The sequence below is a fragment of the Amphiura filiformis genome, chromosome 7, assembly GCF_039555335.1.
Source record: "Amphiura filiformis chromosome 7, Afil_fr2py, whole genome shotgun sequence".
Taxonomy (NCBI): Eukaryota; Metazoa; Echinodermata; class Ophiuroidea; order Amphilepidida; family Amphiuridae; genus Amphiura; species Amphiura filiformis.
Window position 1 is genome coordinate 51,403,211 of NC_092634.1, and position 17,296 is coordinate 51,420,506.

Here is a 17,296-nt window from a genome sequence, read left to right on the forward strand (position 1 = left end):
ACAGAATTGATCTGTGGTCTATGGATCAATTCTAACCCTGACTTTCTTCTATGACATGTTCTATGTTGATTGTATACAAAAACAGGGATGTAAGTTTTCTGTATTTTTACAGAATTCAGGTTTTTTGTAATCCAGATTTATGCAATTTCTTTTATTTTCAGCCTGTTTTGGGGCTTTTTAGCCCAAATTTATATGCTTTTTTCAGGATTACTTACATCCCTGCAATAAAAGTCCTGTGCTCTTAAATATGCTGATTGAATATTCTATCAAAAAGTTTTTAAAATCTTTTGCCAATTGCAGTTTTTGAGTGAATATTCAATCAAATGATTTGAATTGTCAATCTTTTTTATCAATCAAAAGGATTGACTCTTACTCTTTTAGCAATTGCAGTTAGAGCAAATTATTTCAGATTGAATGAAAAGTGGCAAGGATGTTTTTTCATCGTGTTTTAATATTATCTATTTATCTAAATTTGCAATATTATCATGTATTTAGTATTTTTAAAACCTTAATAATTATATTATGTAAATGTTGTATTGATCCCTGATCCTCAAGGAAGAACAGATGATTAATTGTGTTTTCAACTGATTGAGTGTCCCAGGTTAAAGAAGAAATAAAACAAACAAACAAACATATTGATTATATAGATGGTGAAATCACTCAGAGAGTTAATCTATTTAGACTGTTACAAGATTGTATGATGGGCACTCCTTCAAAACAATGGAAGCAAGATTTGAATCTGCTACTATTAAAAGTCAGGCCAGTAATAATTCACCACCTGCCAAGTGTACAACCAATAACAATTAACTCTTTATTGGTGGATAATTTGACACTAATGAGTGACTATAATCTGAGACTGAATTTAAAATACTGTAGTTTGTGTCTGATGTCAGGGCAAAGGCCGTGGCGTGATCGATTGATGACCTGCACAGTATGGCATTTTCTATCTGGTTGTCAGGATGGCAGAGGTAGCCTAGTCTTTTTTAATTCGGCCTCAGATTATCACTTCTTTTTCTTCTCTGCATTTTCAGATATTTTGATCCAGTCATCTTCTGCTTGGATAATAACAACTAGAAGCCTGTGTGGATCGTCTTGAAGCGTGATCGTGGTTCCTACTTATGCATGGTGGGTTCAAGGTGTATGACTAACACTGCATCTTTTATTGTTGGGTGTATTAAATGAAAGTCCACTATACAGACTCATGAAAGAAAAAAACAATGAAAGTGAGAAGTTTAAAACCATTTACTTGTATATTTTGTAAAAGTAACTTCTATTCTTTAGAAAAATTGAAATCTCATGTGAACAGACATATGCTCAAATATCACCAGGAATATCAAAAGAAAACGTTTTGTCAAAAATTCACTATAGATGATGGTAATCTTCAAAGACATACAAAAAAAGACAAGAAGATAACATCTCAATATAAAAGCTTTTGTTTCACGCAAGTTGATGTTCCAAATACCATAAGGACTAAAACTAAAGAAAACATCTTTCAATGTGTGATTTGTCAAACAACCTTTTATCATAAATATAATTTGACAAGGCACATTAAAACTCACACCAATGAAGAGAATCTTTATCAATGTGAGTATTGTCAGAAATACTTCAAAAGTTATGGTGTTCTAAAAATCCACATTAGAACACACACCAAAGAGAAGCCATATCAGTGTGACCATTGTAAGAAATGCTTTACAACACACAATAATCTTGATAGGCATGTCAAAATAACTCATACAATAGAGAAGCCATATCAGTGTGATCAATGTATACGGAAATGCTTTGCAACTCGCAGTGAACTTAATAGACATGTCAGAAGAACTCATACAAAAGAGAAACCATATCAGTGTGATCATTGTCAGAAATGCTTCACAAGAAAAGATGTTCTAAATATTCACATCAGAACACACACCAAAGAGAAACCATATCAATGTGATCATTGTCAGAAATGCTTTATAACTCACGGTAATCTAAGTAGACATGTCAGAACAGCTCATGTAGAGAAACCATATCAGTGTGATAATTGTAAGAAATGCTTTGGAAGATGCAGTGATCTTAATCGACATGTCAGAACATCCCATACAATAGAGAAACCATATCAGTGTAATCATTGTGAGAAATGCTTCGCAACTTGCAGTGATCTTAACAGACATGTCAAAACAACTCATAGTAGACAGGTCGGAACAATTCATGCCAAAGAGAAACCATATCAGTGTGATCATTGTAAGAAATGCTTTCCAAGACGCAGTGAACTTGATAGACATGTCAGAACTCATTCAAAAGAGAAACCATATCAGTGTGATCATTGTAAGAAATGCTTTCCAAGATGCAGTGAACTTGATAGACATGTCAGATTTCATTCAAAAGAGAAACCATATCAGTGTAATCATTGTGATAAATGCTTTACAACTCAAAGTGATCTTAATAGACATGTCAGAACTCACTCCAAAGAGAAACCCCATAAGTGTGAGTATTGTCAAAAATGCTTCACAAGAAAAGATACTCTAAATATCCACGTTAGAATACACACGGAAGAGAAGCCACATCAGTGTGAGTATTGTCAGAAATGTTTTGCCGATCTTAGTGGTCTTAGGAACCACATCAAAGTGCGTAATAAAGAGAAACCGTATCAGTGTGAACATTGTCAGAAGTACTTCTCAAGATCCAATAATCTTGCAATACACATCAGAACTAAACATTAAACTAATAAGGAGTCATTTCAAGGGGGCATCACCCCAGTAAATGCAACATTTGTCACAAGAGCAATCAGGGTCCAAAAGAGGCTGACTTGATATATTCTGTTCTGTCCCTCTCGAATTAACCTGAAAATACAGGGTGAGTCAAAAAAAAAAGTGCAATAGAGAAAAGAATTTTTATTTAAGAACCGATTTAAACCTTTTAGGCTTTAAAACATTTTATAAATGATATTTTCATAAGTGACCTTGTGTGAAAAAAACAAGGAATTAGCATTTACCGTATTGTTTTTATGACACATTTGATAGCAATACCCAATTTTGATGTTTGTCCAAGAAACGTCTAAAATTTAAATATCAGCCCATTCTGTGTAAGGTAGATTTGGAACAACTTCTATTTTCTTAACCTCATTGGCATTGAAATAAAATGGAGCACCCAAATTGTTATTGTCCTTGGTCTTGTTTAAGGAAAATTAACATTATTTGTTGTTATTTTCATTTTACCTCTACTTTAAAGATGTTTATTCTCTATCAAAAACATACACATTTGTAGGCGGGTTTTTCAAATGTCGAAATGAAATGCGGAGTGAATTTTAAAATATCCAGTAAGTTGGACATATTGGGATTTAAAAAATTGGAGTCGAGTGAGGTATGAAGCACTTAAAGGAATGTTAGAAAGTTTGTTTGAACAGAAAAACGAAATTAAAATAACGCAAAAATCAACCGTATTTAAGTTAAAGTCAGTTTCAGAGCTGGTGCCTTTATCATGCATTGTGTGCTCTCATTCAAAATACATGGTACCTCGTAGACAAAAAATAAAATTGGGTATTGCAGCAAAAGGACTCATAAAAATGAAACGGTATATGTGATTGACTTCATTTTTTTCACAACAGGTGACTATTGAGTGTGGCATTTGAATAAACTTTCAATAATTGGAAAGTTCAACATGGTTTTTACATAAATATCAATTCTTTGCTCTATTGCACTTTTTTGACTCACCCTGTAGGTTTTTGAGGGGTTTGATTTTGATACTATTAATTAATTTATTCTTTAACCTGGGACAAACAATTAGTAACCAGCGCTGTTCTCCCATCTGTCTAGGATACAATGTAGAACAGCATATTTACATAAAAGGCATCAAATTATTACCGTATATATATTAGAAACAAGAAATGAAAATATAAGATTATTGCCATACTAAATGATGCATCAAAGAGCAACTAAATGTTTAAAATGCCCCCATATAATTAAAGGTGTATTTTGTGATTCTAGCATCCTCTTTTTATATGTTTGAGTATATCTGAAATAGTGTATTTGACATTACCTGATAGTACACTCAGACTAGCTCGAGATACTCTAGCTAAAATACAGGTTTACATTTACTATCTTACATTATCTTGCTGTATTTCAGCTAGAGCTCCAAATGACAAGCTTCCGGGTTTTTTGGAGAACAATACTGTTACGTAAGATGAAGAAGAAACCCGCCGCGGAGCCCGCCCTACTCATTATTTCATTGTACTTATTGCAATTTGCCTCCACACATTACGTAATCAACACAAAGCTTTTGTGAGGATTAGTGAGTGGATAAGAAATTGACAGTGGAGGATACGAAGGACCCGCCGATTGTTAGTTGTCAATCATTAATTGCAACGTATTAATATTTCACTGCATGGCATTCCGCAAACACCAAGACAAATTATGCCGTATTTTTCCAAAGATCATCTCATATGAAGTAAGCTGAATGCGATCTGTACTTTTGTAACATTCCGATCGCTTTTGATCACCTATTATCGGCGAATTTGCTTGAAAACACGTGAGTTCATGTTGTGTAAACATAATTAGCATAGACACAAATGAAATTACGATGCAATACAATGCAATTTGAATGCGCAGCAGATCTATAGAAATAACTTTGCCCGGTTTTATGCAGAATTAGACCCTGTCTGACTCAGACCAAAGTTGGTTTATTCTTTATGTAAAACTGCATGGAATTGGATTAGCACAGAAATCTATTGAAGGATTATACAGCTGTATTACCATGATTACAGACAAGATCGATAAGCTGTGTAATTTATGATTTTTTAAATCAATTTCCATAATATGATATGTATATATTTTTGTTTTTCTCCCTGTTTTTACATATATCTCAATATAATATAATTATTGCAAACATTATTTTGTCTCAAGGGATCAGATTGTCACATGTAGACAGGCAAATTTGTAACACTTGCCAATGTATTCAACATTAATAAATAAAGACAAAAGATAGATGAGAAATGAAATTAGTTTGTTGTGGATGTTAAGAATTATTTTTTGTGTGATCAAGCAAAATCAGTCTGAAGTCAGTAATATTCAATTTGCAGTTTCTTATTGGATCGTAACTGTAATATCCTCTGAATCTAGTATCAACATAGCAACAGCAACACATACACACTCGTGTACATCAACTGGCAACACTTGGGGCAGATTGGAGTATGACCGCTAAAGAGAATAAAACCAAACTGAAGTTCTGATACTTATATTACATTTATATGTGTCTCTGTGTGCCTTCATTCACTAATATTACAGTAACAAGCATGTCCAAAGCTACAAGTTGCAGAAAACCCAAGGATTCAAACTAGTTCAAAAGATATGAGCAATTATCAAAATCATTATTTCCGACTTCAGAATAGTTATGTTGATCTTTTGGTTTGTTCCGTAAAAGTATGTGTAATTTTTTAATTAAATATCATGATTGTGAAAAATCTTTTCCACTATATGCTGAGAATGCTCTAAAAATTAATTATAGGTCCGGGGATATGATTATTTCACTTGGCAGAAAACAAAGTTTAAAAAGTTTTCCCTCTTTTTGTTGGCCATACCTCAAATGATTTTGACAAGAAACTATTTGCTTTTGCTTGATTGCATCACGAATGTGGATAGGAAAAGAAGTAGCATTTATATTGTATTATATACCTCATATATAAACTCCTCAACAAAAGTTTGGAAAGTTTTTTCAAGCATCTGTATCTCAAATGATTTGTGACATATTCATACCGTGTTGCATATCAATGGATAGCTACAATACGCCCCTTTACAACGACACCCCATTTGAAACAATAACATTTTTCACGGCTGAGTACACGCCTTGTGAATGTAGTGGGGTCGCAAACAGAATTTGCCAAATTGACCATTATTCTATGCTCAAACAACACTAGCCACTAACCTCAATAGCGGGTGGAAAAACTGCAGGCAGCCACAATAGTCAGGCACCTTCTCCTCATGCTGCTGACCGACCTGGTTACACGTTACTGTGGCATGGCATTCCATTATTCAACAAGGATTTGTCGCATGTCATTCTGTTTGAGACCCGACTACATTCACAAGGCGTGTACTCAGCCGTGAAAAATGTTCTTGTTTCAAATGGGGTGTCATTGTAAAGGGGAGTATTATTATAGCTATCCATTCATATGCAACACAATATGAATATGTCACAAATAATGTGAGATACAGATGCTTGAAAAAACTTTCCAAACTTTTGTTGACCATGCAGATGACGACCTTTCTCCGCCGTAGTGAGTGCAGTAATTTACAATCTGTTACATGTAAAGGATTTATACCTGCCAAATGTCACTTTTTAGACAAATTACTACGATCTGAATTGGACTCGGCAGTGTGTGGTGTGATATGAAATCGGTATGATATCAAATTATGCACCCTTGCTCTTGCATGCACTGTGCATTTAAGGGCTTAATGTACGATTTCCTTCAAATTTTAAATTTGTCATTATATACTCAAAATGCTGAAATAATACCAGTAATAATGATCGGGAATGGTTTCTGTCCATTTTGAGCTGAAATAATGAGGTAACGTGAAAGAAACACTGCTTGTTATTTTGTCCGTTTAACACACAGTTTTATGGGCGGACATAAAGTCATAATTTCTTGAATTATGACTTTATGTCAAACTTTGCTCTGTTCACCTACAAACACAACAAATTTGGCTGATTCCATTTAGGTGCAAGTTGTGACATGTGTAAACATTACAAATATGCAAAAAAATCAGGTTTGAAAAAAATTAACCAAATTCATATTATAAGATCGTACATTATGACTTTAAGCTTAAAGTCCTATGCAGTTGAAAACTTGCAGGCCTTATCAGCTCAGGAACCAATCAAATGAGAAGAATCTATATTATTCGCTATATAAAACAAATATTGACTGCTTAGTATAATTCAGGACACAGTTTAAAAATATAGGCCCTCAGACTCCGTGATGTCAAACCCATGACTATGCCCTCAGCTTCGCTTCGGGCATAGTCATGACTGCTTAGTATTCAGGGCACAGTTTAAAAATATAGGCCCTCGGACTCTGTGATGTCAAACCCATGACTATGCCCTCAGCTTCGCTTCGGGCACAGTCATGGTTTTGACATCACCTCGGGCCTATAATATTAACTGTGCCTCTCATAGCAGTCAATATTTGTATATTGTGTATTTTTGTTTTGTGGATGAAAAATAAAAAAAAAATAATTATAAGAATCTGAATTTAGAGTTTCATATGTATAATTTACATGATTTCTCAGAAGACTAAATAGAGCAAAGTCAGAGATGCAGTCTATAATGAATAGTGAATATACACTCGATGATGCTGTCCTGAATAATCAAATACATTTAGTGATCATCATGGGGGGCAGATGTTGAAAAGGTTTACTTTAAATGGATCTGCTGTTTACTATAGTGAGCAAATACACCCAGTGATACTGTCTACTGAAGATAGCAAATGCACTCAGTGATGCTGTCTACTGAAGATAGCAAATACACTCAGTGATGCTGTCTACTGTAGATAGCAAATACACTCAGTGATGCTGTCTACTGAAGATAGCAAATACACTCAGTGATGCTGTCTACTGAAGATAGCAAATGCACTCAGTGATGCTGTCTACTGAAGATAGCAAATGCACTCAGTGATGCTGTCTACTGAAGATAGCAAATGCACTCAGTGATGCTGTCTACTGAAGATAGCAAATGCACTCAGTGATGCTGTCTACTGAAGATAGCAAATACACTCAGTGATGCTGTCTACTGAAGATAGCAAATGCACTCAGTGATGCTGTCTACTGAAGATAGCAAATGCACTCAGTGATGCTGTCTACTGAAGATAGCAAATACACTCAGTGATGCTGTCTACTGAAGATAGCAAATGCACTCAGTGATGCTGTCTACTGAAGATAGCAAATACACTCAGTGATGCTGTCTACTGAAGATAGCAAATACACTCAGTGATGCTGTCTACTGAAGATAGCAAATGCACTCAGTGATGCTGTCTACTGAAGATAGCAAATGCACTCAGTGATGCTGTCTACTGAAGATAGCAAATACACTCAGTGATGCTGTCTACTGAAGATAGCAAATGCACTCAGTGATGCTGTCTACTGAAGATAGCAAATACACTCAGTGATGCTGTCTACTGAAGATAGCAAATGCACTCAGTGATGCTGTCTACTGAAGATAGCAAATACACTCAGTGATGCTGTCTACTGAAGATAGCAAATGCACTCAGTGATGCTGTCTACTGAAGATAGCAAATACACTCAGTCATGCTGTCTACTGAAGATAGCAAATGCACTCAGTGATGCTGTCTACTGAAGATAGCAAATGCACTCAGTGATGCTGTCTACTGAAGATAGCAAATACACTCAGTCATGCTGTCTACTGAAGATAGCAAATGCACTCAGTGATGCTGTCTACTGAAGATAGCAAATGCACTCAGTGATGCTGTCTACTGAAGATAGCAAATACACTCAGTCATGCTGTCTACTGAAGATAGCAAATGCACTCAGTGATGTTGTCTACTGAAGATAGCAAATACACTCAGTCATGCTGTATATTGAAGACAGCAAATACGCTCAGTGATGCTGTCTACTGAAGATAGCAAATACACTCAGTGATGCTGTCTGCTGAAGATAGCAAATACATTCAGTAATGCTGTCTACTGTAGATAGCAAATACATTCAGTGATATGCTGTCTACTGTAGATGGGCTGTTTCACAAGGAGGGTACATATTTCAAAATCCATGTTTCTTAGCATCCTGCTGCCTAATGAAAGAAGCTGAAGGATTTCTTTTAATTTATAAATGAAGTATGTCTACTCCCCTTAAAATCACACATAAAAGAAATCACACAAATGCCTTAGTTTTTTCATTATATGGTGAAAAGTTCACTTTTTTTGACATTTTGATGTTTCATCTTCAAAAAGCACATTTTGAAAGCTGTAATTTATATAGTAAAGGAATTCTAAATTTACTACTGGGTGACATTTCTAAATGTAGTTATATGCACCTAAGTTTTGAAATTAAAATCATTTGCATATTTGAATTACAGAAAAAATGCGACCCAAAGAAAGATTTGTCAAAAATCTCTAAAATAATGTCCTTTACATTTGATTTTATGAAGTACTATAAATCAATTTAAAACCCTTTCAAATTGTGCAGAATGGGTGAAAAGTTTCATGTGTGTCCTGTAATCCAAAGTATCAAAAATCATGATTGTACATCAAGTGGCGGAGTGGGGACGAGTGTTACCAAGTGATGTCAAAAAAACCATGTCCCCTCCTTTACAGCATGTTTTTAAATTACATTTTTAATAGCTCAAGGTGCAACCATTGTAGGAATAAGAACCAATTTTTGAAATTCACTATAGATTTTTTCTTTTGCCACATCCAAAAATGTCCCCTACTTTACGCTTGATAGTACAAAATCATGATTTTGTCTAATTTTATATATTCCCACACTGATAGAGTGGTGAAAAGTAGTTAAATTTCATAATAGGAACTGCTGATGATAATTAAGTGTGATTTTTGGAGAAATAATTTGCAATTCCAATTTTAAGATTTCAGCCTGTCCAAAAAAATGTGTCCCTTCCTTTACGATCAATGGTTTTTGCATTTGATTAAAATAATAGAATTGTCTTAGTTTGAACTAAAGAAAAGTGAACCTAAGAAGATGGGTTGGACACAAGCAGACATAAAAATAGCAAAATCCACTTGGTCAATGTTACTATTTTGATTTTATGCTTCAAATAGTCAACAAAAATATGTAAAGGAGGGGACATTTTTTGACACATTTTCCTTCATATCTCAAAAACGCTAAGTAGCATGACCGCCAAACTTGACATGAGACAAGATACTAACCCACTGCTTCATGTAAATGCATATTTGTGTAGATTTTACTTGTTTTGGTAAACTTGCAAGTAACTTCTCTCAGTCAAATTCAATATTTGAACCATTTCCATCAGTTTTCATGATTCTGCGAAAAATTGATGTTTACATAGTATACAATCTGTATATCATTTGAAAGCTATATTTGTCAGCAATAATATTAGACAACTTTGGAGTTGAAAAAAGGCAGTATCAAATCATTGTGATGCTGTTTGTAAACTTTGGTATTTGGCCATTATTCCTTCACATAGCCAATTAAAAAATAATATTTGAAAAACAATAGTGGTTAAGTGGCTAAATAATTGTTAGAACTTGAAAATTTGATATATTTAAACCACTTTAACATTTAAAACAATCACATTAAGATACTCCGATTTTGCACCCTCGTGAAACCCACTTGTGTACCCTGATTGTGAATTAGCCCAGATAGCAAATACATTCAGTGATGCTGTCTACTGTAGAAAAGCAAATACACTCAGTGATGCTGTCTACTGTAGATAGCAAATTATACATTCAGTGATGCTGTCTACTGTAGATAGCAAATACATTCAGTGATGCTGTCTACTGTAGATAGCAAATACATTCAGTGATGCTGTGTACTGTAGATAGCAAATACACTCTGTGATGCTGTCTACTGTAGATAGCAAATACATTCAGTGATGCTGTCTACTGTAGATAGCAAATACACTCAGTGATGCTGTCTACTATTTATTGCAAATGCACTCAGTTATGTTGTCTACTGAAAATAGCAAACTCAGCAAACAAAATGTTTTTTAAAAACAGGTTATATTCTGGGTTTTGTTTTTTGTAAAAATGTTTTAATAACATTGAATGTTGGGTTTATAAAGGTCGTGAAAATGCTATTAAACGTTTTGTATGAAAAACTACTATAATGTCAAAATGCTATTATAAGATATTTGTGCAAAATTGCCAAATATTTCGTCAACACTTAGATAACATGTTAGCATATTAGCAGTAATTTTTATTACCCAGCATTTAAACATTTTCTCACCCTTTATCCTTTTACGGATAATGTCAAAAATGATTTGTGTGTGCTGGGAAATACACTCAGTGATGCTGTCTACTGTACATGTAGGTAGCAAATATACTCAGCAAGCTGTCTACAAGCTTCTACAGAAGATAGCAAATACACTCACTCGGTGATGTTATCTCTATATAGCAAATACACTCTATTTTATTTTTTCTTATGTTTTAACGGTTACTGATTTTCCTATACAGATAGTGCTGTCTATTGTAGGTAGCAAATACACTCAGTGATTCTGTCTACTGTAGGTAGCAGATACACTCAGTAGTGCTGTAAATGTGTGGTATACTCTAGCTTCAGTTTCAGGCTAAGCCATGTTTGTATTCAAGTGGTAAGGATGTCTGCCTAGCACACAGATGGTCATGGGTATGATTACCTTGTTGGCTGTTGGTACATTCTCCAATTGTTTATCTGGAGTTGGAACTGACACTACTTGTTAAATTTGTAATTGTAACAGATTGGAAATGTCCGAACTGTCCTTTTCTGTTGTTATGTACATTGGTAGAATATTTGAGACTATAATTATTAACTTAATTTTCTTATCAACAATTGTTTCTTGTAAAATGTTGAAATTACTATATTAGATGTAATGTTAAAAAGCTTTAAGATTAATTCAAATATTTTTACTAGAATCCACAAAATGTAAATAGGAAAATTTATTTGGAGATATGATCACACTGTAATTTTTGCACTGGGCCTTATGTACATGATCTATGCCTATGCTACTTATGACAAACTCTTCAGATGTTGACTTACAAAGCTATAATGCACACACAGAAAAATCGGACCTTCATTATGTAAAAAAATACCAAGTATAATGATGTTGTGTATAATTTCGACAATTTTTTACACAGGTTAAGTAAAATTTCATCAAAATGTTTTACCAGTTGTTATGTAATTTTAAAATGCACCTATTCGAAAGGCAAAACATACATTGGCCAGATATTTTGCCGAGTTTATGTAGTTTTTACCTATTTCAGGTAAGAATATAGCGCGGACCGAAAGCAATCATGGCGGACACGATGTGTATGTGATCGTGTAGCGCATGCCTCCTGAAACATCATTCAAATAGGTAGGTTTCGAAGTCATAAGTTGGAACCAAACTGGAGATTCGCTCGATAAGCTCATGTATGGATATCTTTGAGACATTAAAAATGGCTATTTATGGGTTCATTTACTAGATTTATCAACATTGGAATTGACATTGCAGCGCACGTATTGTCGCGATCATGATTACGTGCTTTACGATATTCATTACAGTACGATACTATGCGTACTGTATACTGCGCCGGACACTGCGTGTATACATGGTACATAGCAATGTGTGTGTTGAGATAGATAGCGATGTAATACGATGTAGACGTGATAATGCATTGAAATGACTTTGGTAGGTAGTCCTACAGTAGGCCTACCAAATATGGGAATTAGGCTTGAAGCATTTCAGTGGCTTATTGTATTATTATAGCATTGTATCGTACATGTAATACATGCGAGAGAGAAATGCTTTACACATTACATTGAACATTCACTAGATAGCGGGTTGAACTGATAACAAGGAAAACAAAAATAAAATAAAATATTTCATGCATGAAATTGTATTGTTGAACGAATCTGACAGTTGACCAAGATCTGATGACTTCAAATCTATCATGAATTATGTTTCAGCATAAAATAAAACAGAAAGAAAGAAAGAAAGAACGAAAACCCCCATTCTACCCAATAATGAAGTACTTTCTTTGCTTAACTGGTATGTTTTTTACAAATTCAAGGTTGTGTGAAAAATACCTATTTGTTATGGGGTTCATATGCTACATAAATGTTATGTATGTTTTACATAAGTTGTGTAAAAAATACATAACAAATATGTAGTAAAATACCTAATAGCTGAGGTAAAAAATTCCACATAAAAGTTATGTAAATATTTTACTTAATAGCCATAGTATTTTTTTACTTATCTGCTATGTTATTTTTACATAATTCATGGTTATGTAAAAAATACCTATTTGTTTGGGAGTTCATATGCTACCTAATGTTATGTATATTTTTTACATAACCTGTGTAAAAAATTTTCTGTGTGCAGTTATACTAACTATATGGTTTTTATGGTTTATATTGTAATATGTTATTAATGTTATATATAGTCAGCTTATATTATTCAGGCCATCACAGTTTATGTACAGCCCAGGATTTGAGGATAATTTATTTTTCTTATTTACAGTGATCGTCAGTGATAGAATAATTTCAACTGGCAGTCTGTGTGGGTTGTCTTGAAGCCTGATGTTGCTACCAGTACTTCTAATCCACGGTGAGTTCAGGGACAGGTGTAGATGTTCGCTTTTCGTATCTCTTTCCTTGTTGGAAAGGTATAACCCTGCGGAGATAGGAACATGTACCAAACATCCGGGACCTACTCTGCCATATGTTTGGCTGAATAACTGTACATGAACACGGTCTTTTGTGCCTATGTAAATTAGTCATTGTGTAAAGCTGTGTTTATACCCATGGGTTACTCATCATCAGACTGAATCATTGTCGTTAACTGCGCAAGTTATGTGTGCAATTCTAGGGAATGTTGACCGACAGCGGGTGTCAATATAGGCCTATGTGTCGCTTTTGAAAAACAGCGAATCATGCGCATGCTCAGCAGGCAAATACGACGGCGATTTAGTACACTGATCATGCATGCGATTCAGGTTTCTGCAAAAGCGACTGAGTATAAATGCATCTTTAGAAATGACCGGCGATTGTGTGTTCCCAATGGGTTTTATCATCATGTTAATTAGTGACCTGACACACATTTGTATTTGGTTCGATCAAGCATTGAAATGCTTTCATTTTTTGTACTGGATCATAATTCAAGCATCCCCAACAATTTTTTCAATGTAAGTGCCTCTGGCCTTAGTGGAAGTAAAAACGGATACTATGGCCAGAGTTCTAGGGCTAGACAGGTGCATACAATCATGCAGGGCTAGAATTTTGCCACACAATGCTAGAAGCAATCATGATTCTTGCAAAGGAATGTTTTGAAGTCTTGCAAAAGTTTCTACTGCTTGAGATTCTGACATTTACAAAAGAATCAGCTTTGATTCACATAAATCATTTTATAAGAACCTTTGACAGAATTGATCTGTGGACTGTGGATCAATTCTAACCCTGACTTTCTATGACATGTTCTGTGTTGATTGTATACAATAAGAGGGATGTAAGTTTTCTGTATTTTTACAGAATTCAGGTTTTTTTGTAATCCAGATTTACGCAATTTCTTTTATTTTCAGCCTGTTTTGGGGCTTATTAGCCCAAATTTATGTGCTTTTTTCAGGGTTTTTTTTCAGGTTTTCTTCTTAAGGCTTACTTAATACTTACATCCCTGCAATAAAAGTCCTGGGCTCTTAAATTTGCTGATTGAATATTCTATCAAAAATATTTTTTAATCTTTTGCCAATTGCAGTTTTTCAGTATATTCAATCAAATCGTCGGTCACAACACATAGTGGCGCGGCGAACGTGAAGGACAAAATACGTTTCCGAGCAAATCGTTTTTGAAGGATACACTACTAGTAACGGAGTCGATACTCCACTGTTATCTCTCAGTGTCCAAATTCCATTTGAAATTGAAATTTAAGGTTCAAACTATTAAACTGTATCTTTTAATATATAGTTAACAAGGAACAGCTATTATACTAAAATAGCTAGCTCTAAACTTATACGCCACTATGTGAAATGGAAAATCGCTCTACGCCACTGTGTGTTGCGACCGACAAAATGATTTGTAAATTGTATTTTTTACCAATCAAAAGGATCGACTCTCTCATGTTACTCTTTTAGCAATTGCAGTTAGAGCAAATTATTTCCGATTTAATATACAGTGGAAAGGATGGTTTTTTCATTGTTTCTTAATATTTTTCTGATCGGTGGGGGACAAATCCTTTCCAATTGAAAAAAAGATTGAGTTCTAAAAGACTTTGAAATTGCATTCCAAACATGCAACATGTGCCATTTGGCTGTTCTTTAGAAGTAACACATACTTGATTGGATGGTGAAATCACTCGGAGATTTAATCTATTTAAACTGTTACAAGATAGTATGATGCACACTCCTTCAAAACAATTGTAGTAAAATTTTTACTTCTCTAAATTAATGTTTAACCCTGGCTGGCACTACCCTTTGGTATTAATTCCTGCCCTCTATCAGTTAGGTAATCTAATCCCCTAATTTGATCTTTTGGCTCTGGTCAAATCACATGTTTGACCTTGTTTGTCCATGTGGCTGGACCCCTGGCAGTTTTTACTTAAACCTAACTTTCTGCCACATTTTCTTAAGTAAACTTTTCAGTAAAGTTTTATTTGCATTCGGATAATGCATTCGGAATGCATTCGGATAATGCATTCGGAATGCATTCGAATAATGCATTCGGAATGCATTTGAAGCAGATGCTAATACCACAATAATTGGATTAAGTCTCCTGTTGCATTCATGTGCATTTGATAAGATTGAGAAAAAGCTTAACCTTGTTTCGTGCATACGTTTGCTTGATGCTTTAAAGCAGGCTTGGGTGATATTTTGATTAATCAAAAATAATTGATTAAAAAATTAATCAATATTGATTAAAAAATTAATCAATATTGATAAAAAAATTAATCAATATCTATTATTTTTAACAATCACCCCAGCCTGCTTTTAAGACACTCAAGATCTACTATATTTGTTGATCCTACATGTATTCTCTTATCTATTTCACTTCAAATAAAATTTAACATTTTTGCAAAGGGTGATTCCAGTTGAAATCCATAAATCCCGTATGGAAGAGACATATACCATGATCTCCCATACGAGGTGTAGATTTCAAATGGGGCCACCCATTAATCCCATTTGCAATACAATTCATTTACACATGATTTTCACATTTATGATAAATACAATTAAACAATTAACAATTGAGTATGGATTATGGAAGATTATACATAGGGGTATGTCTTGGAAATTCTGGCGATCCGATGTTGGAGGTTAGCCACACACTGTGTGGCGATCCACCAAGCCCTTAAGGATTCCAGCACACTGTGTGGCAATTGTCTGCCGCACACATGTGGTGATCCTCCGAGCCTTAATGGGATTCCTGCACACTGTCTGGCAATCCTCGGCTGTGGGAGGTTTAATTGCCAAACACTGTATGGTGATCCTCCGTGCCCTCGTCCGTCGCACACTGTGTGGCAATCACGCATGGAGGCCGTACGTACATTATCTACAAAATGTTTTAGTAAGGGGCTGTGCAATAATTATGAGCCCCCAGGGGGTAAAATTCCAAACAGCGCTCCAAAAATGGCTTGCTCCCCCCTCTCGTCCTGCCAAAAATTACTTGCTCCCCCCTCGGCCTGCCAAAAAATCTTTGCCCCTCCTTGCACATCATGCCAAATTTTTGGGATCCCAATTTGCAAACCTTATTAATTAATGGTCGAGCACAGCTAGCAGGAACATTGGCATATTTAAGCGTTTCCAAGCGTTTTATTCAAAAGGCACTCCATAAATGTGTGCCAAAAATTGCTCCCCTTTTCCTTGCCCCCCTCTTGCTTACGTTCCCCCTTCTTTCAGCTCGCCAAAACTTTCTTACCCCCCCATTTTACCCTACCACCAGGGCTCATAATTATATTGCACAGCCCCAAAGAACTATAAAGTGTACAAATTCTCACTAATTCCTTGCTTGTATACGTCAGAGATACATACATGTAGAACATACACCTGGATTACATCTGGCATAATTTACAAAACTGTAAATTTCAACAGAAACCCATAACTACAAATGTATATGCCAGTAATGCCACAATGACCATTTATATAAGCTTATATGCTTACCTTAATTGTTAGATTCATGAATATTCTCCTCTTGGAGTACTGTTACAATTAATACCATTTCCTATACTAATACTGCACATTGATCTAAATATAGTCCAGAGCCTTGGTGTGTATTTTATTCACAAAAAAACAAACAGTTCCTGTGGTAATATCACAATACCAGCAGCTCACATCCATACAACCAGGAAGCTAGTGGAGACTATAACTACCAGTATCAATTGCCACTTTTGTAGCATAATTTGAAAAAAACATGTGATGATCATGTGATCATCATTTGTGGTTGGATTAGAATGCAACCGAATGCAAATGCAAAGATTTTTGTTGAAAATAGTCTTAGTCCTTAGTTGTCAGATCTGAATGCAAAAATACCACAAAAATGTATATATTGCATTCGAAAGGATTTAAAAAATTTGTGGTCTTGCATTCGAATGCATTCAAATGCAAAATACAACAAAATGCCACATCACTACCACAATGGTAAGATACGAATGCATTCCGAATGCAATAATTGCATTCGGG

At 34.8% G+C, this 17,296-nt stretch overlaps 1 protein-coding gene across 3 annotated transcripts in view; it reads left to right on the forward strand.

Annotated features, from left to right (window-relative positions):
* Nucleotides 1-17,296, forward strand: part of LOC140157307 (uncharacterized) — a 61,196-nt gene that overhangs the window by 35,471 nt on the left and 8,429 nt on the right. For 2 of the 3 annotated variants that reach the window (XM_072180450.1, XM_072180451.1), the window contains exon 5: nt 1,032-4,026. In XM_072180450.1, the coding sequence (XP_072036551.1) occupies nt 1,218-2,699 (1,482 nt within the window). In that variant the 5' untranslated portion in view covers nt 1,032-1,217 and the 3' untranslated portion in view covers nt 2,700-4,026. Of the gene's footprint in view, nt 1-1,031; nt 4,027-17,296 lie in introns of those variants that run through there. The other variant, XR_011859660.1, reaches the window with a different exon arrangement.